Source organism: Clupea harengus, chromosome 17 (genome assembly GCF_900700415.2).
Source record: "Clupea harengus chromosome 17, Ch_v2.0.2, whole genome shotgun sequence".
Lineage (NCBI taxonomy): Eukaryota > Metazoa > Chordata > Actinopteri > Clupeiformes > Clupeidae > Clupea > Clupea harengus.
This window is the reverse complement of record NC_045168.1, coordinates 6,098,255-6,109,221: the sequence shown is the minus strand read 5'-3', so window position 1 is coordinate 6,109,221 and position 10,967 is coordinate 6,098,255. Positions and strand designations below refer to the sequence as shown.

General features: G+C 40.3%; 2 protein-coding genes across 5 annotated transcripts in view; one reads left to right on the top strand and one right to left on the bottom strand.

Moving 5' to 3' along the window:
- pkia (cAMP-dependent protein kinase inhibitor alpha) overlaps positions 1–305 on the bottom strand; it is a 4,990-nt gene extending 4,685 nt beyond the window's left edge. Inside the window, exon 1 of one of the 2 annotated variants that reach the window (XM_012816146.3) lies at positions 209–305. The gene's annotated coding sequence lies outside the window, so the exon portion shown is untranslated. The remainder of the gene's footprint in view (positions 1–208) is intronic. The other variant, XM_012816147.3, reaches the window with a different exon arrangement.
- An 853-nt stretch (positions 306–1,158) lies between these two features.
- Positions 1,159–9,414, top strand: zc2hc1a (zinc finger, C2HC-type containing 1A). Of its 3 annotated transcripts, none has more exons than XM_031583822.2 (10): positions 1,159–1,475; positions 2,491–2,567; positions 2,902–3,018; positions 3,235–3,270; positions 4,776–4,917; positions 5,561–5,715; positions 6,100–6,211; positions 6,934–6,988; positions 7,731–7,841; positions 8,302–9,414. In XM_031583822.2, the coding sequence occupies exons 1-10, from the start codon at positions 1,298–1,300 to the stop codon at positions 8,438–8,440; spliced, it is 1,122 nt and encodes a 373-aa protein (XP_031439682.1). In that variant the 5' UTR covers positions 1,159–1,297; the 3' UTR covers positions 8,441–9,414. The 3 variants fall into 3 exon arrangements, with proteins under 3 accessions (XP_031439682.1, XP_031439679.1, XP_031439681.1); XM_031583819.2 differs by having other exon boundaries at positions 1,160–1,475; positions 6,934–7,039; XM_031583821.2 differs by lacking the exon at positions 3,235–3,270 and having other exon boundaries at positions 1,160–1,475; positions 6,934–7,039.
- The last annotated feature ends 1,553 nt before the right edge of the window (positions 9,415–10,967 follow it).

Sequence of the window (10,967 nt, the reverse complement as noted above, 5' to 3'; positions counted from 1 at the left end):
TGTTTAGTGACAATAACGGCTCCATAAAATTGACAACTTGAAAATAAGGATTTTGGTCGATGTCGATGCGGGCTAAATTCCTTTGTTCAACATGCCCTAGTAAGCTACAATTTACGCATATGGAACTATTAATGTGAGCTGACAAGCACTGACAAATATTTCGAACTTCCGATTTAAATGCTGCGCAATTCATTCTGACAACAATTACCTGTTTTTTGCTTTGCGGTGTCCAAATGTGGGCATGCAGATCGGCATCAATCAGTTGTCGCTTCCGTTTACACTTCAGAGATGTAACGGGACGCTTTTTCGGTGCTGCACACTATCTTCATGACGTTACTGTAGCCTACAGGCTGTCAACAGAATGGACAGTGTAGGCTATTTGGTGTATTGCAAATGTGAGGTTTTTGGAATGCCCATGTTTTAAAATCTGTATAGTCAATTTGTTAGCTTGACTAAATTAAAAATGATTCATAATTACAGAAACTCAATGACAATTAGGTTTATACGTCACAGGCTGTCATCGCGGAACTATCTGTAGCCTAGGCTATCGGTGTATCATGATTGCGTATATTGAAGGAAATGATAATTCTGAATTACGATTATTTCTCAGTCAGTTTAATTTCAAAGTCATTTAACTCTACGATAAGTATTATTTACCAAGCATTCTCAATGATAGGCCAGTAACAGATACTGCCATTCAAAAGTCTTGTCAAGTGGCCTATCATTCTTAGTCGGCATAGGTCCTATTAGGTTATTTATATTTATCTTAAGGCTACACATGAATGTAGGCCTAAAAAAAGTGTTAAACATGCAATGTTTAGTCTAAGCTAACATCATTTGGGCTTTTTGTTGAACTGTTGATTGTTACAAACAGACACATAATTTGGGCTTTTTGTTGAACTGTTGATTGTTACAAACAGCGCACTGATTCAGTATAACCATTGTTTTGTCCTAGTTGCTCACATGTATCCGTGGCAAAAATACAATTAGCATTAACTCCACCAGAAAATAGCTCGCTTGTTTTGCGGAGCAGAAACACATGTCGATTGTTTCAAAATGCCTCCACGGGAAAGACTCGCATATGCACGCAAGATGACTGCTGGCATTCGTAGACAGTGCACCTATTATGAACTTACTTTCATCTTTGAGTCTCTTTTCCCACTGCGTTTAGAATTTACAAATTAAGTCGACGTTCTTCCTCTTAAATAATGTTTGTCAATTCATTTTTAAGATTAGGTTAGATTGTTATTGTGGAAAAAAATATCTACGGCGCGCGTTAACTAGATTGAAGGATACAATGAATTGTGGCAACTTCCACGCCCATCGGATAACAATGCGCGTCTCCGTCTTCGCCGGAGAGGGAACGACCAATGAAATGTCTGGATGTTGGAATGTGAAGCGGCTTTTAGGGAAATCCAGTTGCCACAGCATCATCGGGCACTGTACAGCTAGACGAGAGATGGAGGACTTTGACGGTGAGCTGATTTTGAACAATAAAGCAAAGTGGAACAATTTAGTGACTAATACGGGTCATTTCGCTTCCAGATTTCCATTTGGGGGAAAAACAATTGAGGACGCTGGAATGTCATGAGTTTCTAGGACACTTGGATGTTTGTTTTCATGTGCTTGTGTCTAGGGAGGGGACGGTCGACCTCCTTCTGAGTTGCAATCTATCATCAGACCCTATGCAGCAGTAGAAACTAAGCCCACTAACAGACAAGACTATATATTCCAGTCTACAACATTATGGTTATTATTTGAAAGACCTGTGTGAGCGTTGTGAAATTGTAGCTGTAGCAACCGCTTTGCAGTATTCCAATTGGTTAGCATGGTTGGCTAGCAAGTTCTCCTATGATAGCTACGATACCTAGCCAAGGTGTGTAACGTTACTGTAATACTACCCTCTCATCAGTCATCCTAACTGGTACTAGCTAACGGTCACAAGAGGTGTGTTGTGATTAATTCACTTCATGGGTTTGGATGAACATATAAGTAAATGCATTTTGTTCAGTTGACGCACGGGTTAGGATTTGGGTCAAGAAAAGGCCCCTCATCTTAAATGCCTGCCATAGCTAGCATTAGCTTGCTGGTTAATTGACATCTGCATGCTAACATTTGTTGTTGTTGAATGATGCTTTGCCAAATGAACAGCTGGTTCTGGAGCAGACAAGGCCGGGGTCTGGCACAGATTCACCATCTGGGCTGAACATTTTAGTCGCTAGTTGGATGTACAAATATCTTGACCCCACCCCATATAACATACATCAGTTTGAAACCAGTGCAGATAAAAAAGGATAATGCATGCTTGTGAGCTGTTCGATTGTGGAATGATAATTAGCCTGTGATTATTACTACTCTCTGTCACTATGTAATTGATATGCTGAGCTAACAAATATCTTGAACCACGTTTTACATATGGTAGACTTCTAGCTGTACCATGTGTCTGATAACCTTTCAGTTAGTGATTTGTACCAATCTTCTGTCACACAGACCCAGAGTATACTCCATCAAATGATGTGCTGACTCCCTGCAAAATATGTGGCAGAACCTTTTTCTCCAAAATCCTTGTAAGCATTGCCATGAAACATGTCTTAGCACTTTGTAAGTTTATGCACTTAAACGATCATTTAGACCGTTTAGGATTCTTTCATGTGTGGATGTTTTTGACAAATCACTGCAACAGTTATCAAGCATCTAAGCCTGCACCTGAAACCCAAACAAGGCATTGTTCTGTTTAGCTTGTGTAATGTATGTGTGTGTTAGAAGGTGGAATTGTCTTTACTCCTGTTGTGGTGCCTAGCAACCAGCAACACACTCTACAATGTAAACACACAATAGGCTGCCTTCTGCCCAGCCTGTTGCTGCCTGTTAACTGCCCTGCTTGCACTGTTCCCCTCACAGAAGAAGCATACGCCCATCTGTCAGAAGGCAGCTGCGAAGAGGAGGAGGGTGTTTGACTCGAGCAGGCAGAGGGCTGAGGGAACCGACATTCCTGTTGTAAAACCTCTGAAGCCTAAGGTAACAGGATAGACCTATTGTAATGGAACAAATAAGCAAAACAAACAAACAAACAAACAAACAAACAGACGCAAACACACAAAATCCACACAAAAGCAGCTGTTTAAAAACATTATATCCTTGCCAAGCCCAGACCCCTGGTATGGATCCACTGTCAGTCTTTATTTTGCCCTGATGTCATGTTATCCCCTTAAACCACCTTTGATTGTATTTCAGTCACAAAGTACCACCAGCACTACTAGGTCTAATAAAGTAAGTTGACATTTTGACATTGTTTTCATAATTTTGGCCTTTAAGTGAAACCTTGGAATTGAATTTAAGTGGAACCTTGGAATTTAATCTTGGTTAAGCATTTTTGTTGGTTGAAGCTCTAAATTGAGCTGAATCAAAGGATGTAAGTAAAGTAACTCATTGTGATCATCTTCAGATGATCTAATACATTACCTTTATCTCTACCTGAAGCTTGTTTTTTTTCAGTCTGTCTTAAATATATTTAATGTTGAAGATGGTAGATGCCACAGTCTGCTTCACCACTGGAGCAGACACATTTAAATAAAAAAAGTAAATTAAACGTTAGATTGTCTCAGACTAATATTACCTTCACACCCCTCTGACAGAACCATTATGCAACATTTTTAAGAAGGTAATATTGTAAAGGCATGCATGCCAACAAATCTGCGTAGGTTTTGCTTTGAGATTTTCTTTGTAGATGGCCATGTAGACTGTCTTTAAAGTAGAGTTGCCCCATCTTTCTGCTTTCTACTATGCTGTAGAAGACTACACTGCCTCTGATTGTCCCGGCATGAAATACCAATCATGTTAGTGTCTTTGAGCTTGAAAATGAGGACTAATTGTCAGACCTAAACAATCTAAGTCTACTGGGCATACACATAGAGACAGGAAAAGCCCTCCAAATTTCATTGTATGCCAATACAATGACAATGAAGGCTTTTCTATTCTATTCTATTCTACATATCAAAATATATGTGATGGCAAAAATGATTGTTAGATATATTTTTTAATTGTCAACATTTCCAACAATGGACTGTAAAGCCCATAAACTGACAGCCGTTAGTTTATGGCATGGTTAAAGCCAAGGCTGGGTGATCCTTAGAGGTAGAGAATAAATGGAACAAGACCTAGCTAATTTGAGGTCTTAGGAGGAGGCCACATGACATAGTGGATGGAGATGACACTGGACCTGAACCATTTCTGTCAGCTGTTGTCAGTTTCAAAGGAAGGTTTTTTTTTTTTTTTTTTTTACGGATCAGTTTCATGAAAGAGTATGGAAAGCAGCTCTGGATAAAACAACCTCCTGTTGTTTTTGTTAGTGTATTGACCAATGGGATTTCGATATTCTATATAGATATGGGACTATGCTATGGAATTATGAAGGCCAGAAATATGTTGCTATAATTGTCGTGCACTGTATGCATCACCAAGTGTTTCTGTGCCCTTTGCCTGCTTAGATCAGCTCTTCCTCATAATTAAGTTAGGAGGTTCATATGTTATGCTCCACAGTATAGTCTTGGCTCACACAATGTCAACCTCTGATGTTGGCCCATGATGACTCAGTGTGTAAATGTGTTTGCATTTGTTTTGTGTGTGTGTGTTTGTCTGTATGTGTGTGTCCATCTGTGTGTGTGCGTCATCGTTTGCGTTTGTTTGTGTATACACACGAACGTGTGTGTGTGTGTGTGTGTGTGTGTGTGTGTGTGTGTGTGTGTGTGTGTGTTTGTGTGTCTGTGTTTCCATAGGCGGAGCCACCCAAGAAACAGTCCAACTGGCGAAGGAAGCATGAGGACTTCATCGCCACAATCCGAGCGGCTAAAGGGCTGACCCAGGTGATGAAGGATGGAGGTCCTCTGCCACCTCCACCTCCTCCGTCCTATGATCCAGGTAAACCAGGATGCACCCAGGCATGTTGGGGGGCTCAATGTTCATGATGGTTCACCTGATGAGTTTATGGTCTGGCTTTATGAAACATTTGTGGGTGCAAGTCTGATTTTCACTGCAACAAAATATATGTAGTCTAGTATTCATAGACAAGGTATGTTATTTTGCTCATTGGAAACCTATATGTTTGATGGTTGAAAATTTAAAATTTTACATATAATGTCTTTGTTTTAGTGAAGTCTGCAGGTGTTTTCTTTTGGCCATTAGCATGTCAGGGTCTAGTGAGTTAATGGCAGTTTAGCTGATGTTGATGAACATACAGGTCCCTGATTAACTAGAGTTTGTGAGTACAAGTCTGATGTCACCCTCCAAAAAATATCTCCTATCTGACATGCCAAGTGTAGGCTTCAAAAAGTGTGTTATATTGGTCATTGGAAAAATTCAAGCCAAAGTATTTGAATGTTCAATGTTAGAAAATGTGCACATACTATTTTATCGGTTTGTCAGATGCTTTCAGATGTTCCAGGAACCATGAACACATATCTTGCATAACATGTCTTGAGATGGCTTTGGATAGGAATGTCTGCCATTCAAATCTCAGCTTATCCTCTTGTTGCAGAATGTAATGTGACTTTCGTTCTCCTAGATTACATCCAGTGCCAGTACTGTCAGAGGAGGTTCGCCGAGTCTGCTGCTGACCGACACATTAAGTTCTGTAAGGAGCAAGCAGCAAGGATCTCCAACAAGGCAAAGCCTCCAGGAGGAGAAGCCAAAGGGGGGAAGCCAATGGCTCGAAGTCAGGTAATCAACCCATTCTGATCTCTCCCTCCCCCTCTCTGTCTCTCTCTCTGTCTCTCTCTCTCCCACTCTCTGTTTCACTTTATCTCTCTCCTGCTCTGTGTTTCACTTTCTTTCTCTCTCTCTCTCTCTCTCTCTCTCTCTCTCTCTCGTTTAGATTTCAGCATCAGATTTGTCCCCATTCTGAAGGACTTACAGTAGGCCAGTAGGTTTTCTTAAGAATGGTCAGCTTTTTCTGAACACACTGAGGATTCATTAGCTTCTCAGCTGTGTCATTTAACACATTTTAAACTTTTTTTGTTGTCGATGTTGATGCAGGACTATCGGTCCAAGACTACCGAGCCGCCCTTTAACATTAACATTAAGCTGTCTCTGGGTCCTGTCTAGAGCAAGCAACCTCCAGTGAAGAAGGCTAACTCCACTATGACCTCCACTTCGCCTGCTTCCTCACGGCTGCCGCAGCGATCCCTGTATGGCCCAACAGCAGGCACCGGTACAGGTATAGTTGCACTGATGACGGCCTATCCTCTGATACTTCCACTCACTTTAGGGTTTAACAATCCATGGAAGTCTATTTAGAGGGAACTCATATGTGTGTATGATACTTTAGTCTATTAATCTCTGCTCCGGTCTTTTAAGTCGTATTTGTTAATTGGCTTTGAGAGAGTTGTGCAAACTATGAAGTCATAGATGGATGGGATAGATGAATGGTACAGTGTGTAGGATTTAGTGAAATCTAGTGGTGAATTGCAACGAACTGAATACCCCTCCCTTTACAAGCATGTACAAGAACCTACGGTGGTTGTCAAATGCCACAAAAATGCAAAAGACCCTTTTTAGAGCCAGTGTCTTGGTGTGGTTTGTTTGTCCCTTCTGGGCTACTGTAGAAACATGGCAGCGCAACATGGCAGACTCAATGCAAGGGGACCCGCTCCCTATGTAAATACAAAGGGCTCATTCTAATCTAACGAAAACACAACGATTCATAGTTACAGGTGGTTATTCAACTAATGAAAACATAATTATGAATATTATATTCCATTTTTGCTAATAAGTCCCCGTAAAGACTTCACACTGTACTTTTAATAGACGAATGTGTCGAGGCATGGAGGGAAATGAGGAAGTAAGGAATGCATGCTTGAACAAACACAGAAGCAATAAACAAAGGAGCGTAAATATGTGTGTGTAAAGTAGTTCACGCTTTTGTATGTCTTTGTCCAGGCCTTCCCACAGGCAAAGCATCTTCTGCTGGATCAGTGAGGACTGTCTCATCCGGGTACGCCCATGTTCGCTCCAGCCCCACAGGACTGACCAGCCCACCGTCTGGGTAATGAGGAGCTTGTCTCTGTATGGAGACAACCATGGTGACATGTGGACTAAACATGGATGGGGGCAATTGCGGCATTAATGGTTAATTTGAAATTACTAAACTAACCTTAATGCCTCCATAAGGCAGGGTTTGAACTAGGATTGGAAGTCTTTAGTTACTGGTGATACAGTAGAGGGGAATATGATGCTGGGCTCTTAGGCATTAGCCTCTTTAGCATTCGCTTTCAACACGCCAGTAGTCCACATTTTCAACAAGTTGTCTCCAGACTGTTTACTCCCGTCACGTTAGTGTTGAAGTGGCGCCTGACACTGAGAGACTGTGAGGAGGAACGCAGACTGCAAAGACCACAGCCTCAGGCAGCAGTCGTTAGACTGTGGCATGTGTCTAAATGTGCAGTCCTTGAGTATACTCCACTTTCACCGCAGTCCAGTGTGTGCGCTAAGAAAAAACCCTGGGCTTGTAAAAGGGAAACAGACAAAGTGGCTTAGACTGAGCCATAGACTATTGCAACCAATCTACAACAAGGCATTCATGCTCCAATCACTTCTTCAGAAGCACAAAAGGGAGAAGTGTATTTGATTGGCTGGTGACCTCAAATATCAACAGCCTTTCGCCAGGATCAGGGACTGCACCATTAAAGTGTAGACAGATTCATTGTCTGAGTTGTTCTGTTCTTATTCCCCTTTAGAGTAACCATGAAACCCAGGACTGTTGGAACCGTAGGATCGGCCAAGAGTGCCTCCTCTGGGATTGCAATAAGAAACAGGAAGGGCTATAATTCAGATATCGACAATTCAAGGTATGACATTGAACATTTATTACATCGTAACACATTTCTTTTTTATTGAAATCAAGTAATTCTTATTGACTGTGATCGCAGTCAGTAGCAATGGAATTTTGTCAATAGGCCAGTAGGTCCAGTAACTTGTCTAATGTTTTTGTTAATATGAGTGTCTGTATTTCTGCATTTCTTACTCTGTAAAATGACGTCCTTATGACTTGTGATCAGGGGTTATTAGACTAAATAGAACAGACAAAAATGTAATTGAACTGTTGGATTTTTTTGTTTCTTTCTTCATTTGAATTGCTGTATTTAATACAATTAAGCTGTTGTGTGAAAACCTTCTTACTTGTAGCCTTGAAGAGCTGAATCTAGGAGGTCATGAGAAAAAAATGGTCTCACACAAAACAGCTTTTCAGCCTCCGCATTTCACACACATTCTGTCAGGCAGTTGAAATATCTCTCTCTCTGTCCTCAGCAATGATGCCAGGGCAGTTAATGAGGTGGATGACTCCATGGGGCAACTGACGAAGTTCTGTCATGACTGTGGCACCAAGTACCCTGTGGATTGGGCCAAGTTCTGCTGTGAGTGTGGGGTGAAGCGAATGTACATTTAGCTGTGAGAGACGCGCGTAGGGATGGGTGACCATGGAAAGACACTTGAGATGCTGAAATGAATCACTTGCTAAGATGCTGAAAACGTCCTTGTGTAGGCACAGTGCTCTCGATGAGACACTAAACACTAGACAGATCACTCCTTTTCTGCCATTTTATCCCCCCTGTTTCTTCCAATTGAATCCCTCCCATTTCTTCCTATCCCATGTTTCCATAGCAAATGTATTGAGTGCAATATGATTGACTACTGATCAAAAAGGATTAGAAGTATTTTGTCCAGGCTGGTGGTTATATGGCTATATGTGTGAAACTCTAGGCTTTAAATTAACATCTCTTTCAAATGGGACCATCAAATAATTGTATTGAATTGTATGCCCTAGTGTAGCAACTGTCAGTTCTTTTTAAGGAATATGACAACAGTATGACTTCAGATGTGGTCAACTAAGTTATTATTTATGGTATTGTTTTGCAGTTATATTTTTAAACATATTGTGACCGACAAATGATTTTCATATTCAGCTTATCAATATTATTTTGTATATACATTTTGTACCATTTCTTTGCTAAGTTAGCTGATAGCTCTGTCTGTTTTTAACTGTGTCAGTATTGGAAATCATTTTACAATGTTACCCGCAAGATTTCCACAGAAATGCTGTCCATCAAAACAACCCTCCCCTTCAAGCATACCTTAGCTTGTCTCTCCAGACACCTACTGCTCATCTACTTCAATAGTTTCAACATCATGACTGAAGTCTTGACAAGTAACTGACTGCATAGCTGATCACAATTACACTTATTGTAATGCAATGCAACCCAAAGAGGTGGTATACCTCACAATCGAAACCTTTACACTCGTATAACTTTGTAAGTTTGTGCTATCAGAAATGAGATCAGCAAGCTTTCATGAGAAATAAAACAGCCAAAGGGTGAAAGTACACTGCAGTTATCACCATGAATAAAACATTTACACAAACTGTTTGCTTGTGTGATACTGTCATATTTACTAATTTCAGACTTTCCTCTGATCTCTTGGAAAGATGTGGTATTAATATGTAATTAGAATCAGCTAACGAATGTCTAGCTTGCTTGCTTTCATATTTTATGGGACTAGCCATTAGTTACACTAATCAGTCTTTTATCACATTCATTCTAGCTTCAGAGGCCTCTTCAAACTTCTGTATAAAAATGCTGTTAACAGTTTCTTGAAATGGTCACGTTTCAGTAAGTAGGTAGAAGTTTGGGAACAAGGCATCATTTAATCTTTCGAAATATCATGAATTCAAAACTCATCCTTCACTTGAGCAGCCAGAATGTATCCCAAATAACACCTGCCAATTAAATCAGCCTGGCATGTACTTATCTGTCGCTATCTGTCATTATTGCGACTCCATCCGGACACACTCCAAAGTCCAATGCAGTTAGTCAAGCTTATTCTATTTGAACTCTTCATTTCCCTTAAATTTTTTCCATTCATCTATTCTAAAGTAGTCACGTTTCGCTATCTTCATTGTTGTTAGCTCATTAGAGCTCATGTTAATGCTGCATATGGCAGCTATTTTTACAGTTGGGAGCTGAGTTCATATGTTTATATTATTATAAACTTAATGTATGAGTTGATATGTTGCAATGCATGAGTTTTGTTATTTCTAGGGCACTATTTTGACGGCGACTTTCCACCGAGTATGGATTTTGGAAATGGGCGTGGCGGCATATTTTTCAGGAATGGAACATTTGCATGCGCCAATCACAAACCGTCACTGCCCAGATCTGATTCATCAATCTAACAAAAAAGATCACGTTCCTTCATTGAAAGAGTGACGCATTGCCTCCATATTAGCAAGCAGGAGAAAACCTGTGTTATGGGTTAAAGCAGCACAATGGAGGAATTGCTAATCGCTAACGAGATGCTAGCGGCTAAACCTAGCGAAACCTGTTGAAATTTGATTACTTTGACACTATGACAAACTATTGAGTCAACAACTTTCCTAACACAGTCAAACATCAAACAAGTGCAACACAAGACAAAGCAAGACGGCAAATAAGTTACTTACTAGTCCGGCAGAGAGTAGAACCCGGGCGGCTTCCAGAAACACATAGTGCAGTAATATGCCTACGGACCCTGGTATGGCAATGGCGCAGAGGCCATTCTCCATATTAAACGTCATTGTAGCGGCCCAATTTTTTAAAGCTGTTATTTTAAGGTAAAATTGCTAATCTTAACCCTAACCCTAAAGTACAATTGCTACATACTGGTACTTAAATGCAATTAATATATCTCGGATATCCTCGAAGATAACACATATCCACATAAAAAAAGAAATGTTTGTTTTAAAAGGTTAAACCACTTGACTTAAATGCTCAGCAGTAAATGAATGTCGTCCATGACGTAACAACACAATAATGACATCTTGTTATTTCTATGCTGCTGTTAATTAATTCTGAACTCAAAATAAAACTTTTTTTTAGATTATGATGTGAGATTACTTGCTGAATCTGGATTGACTGAGTGTAGTCTATTGTGATACTTTT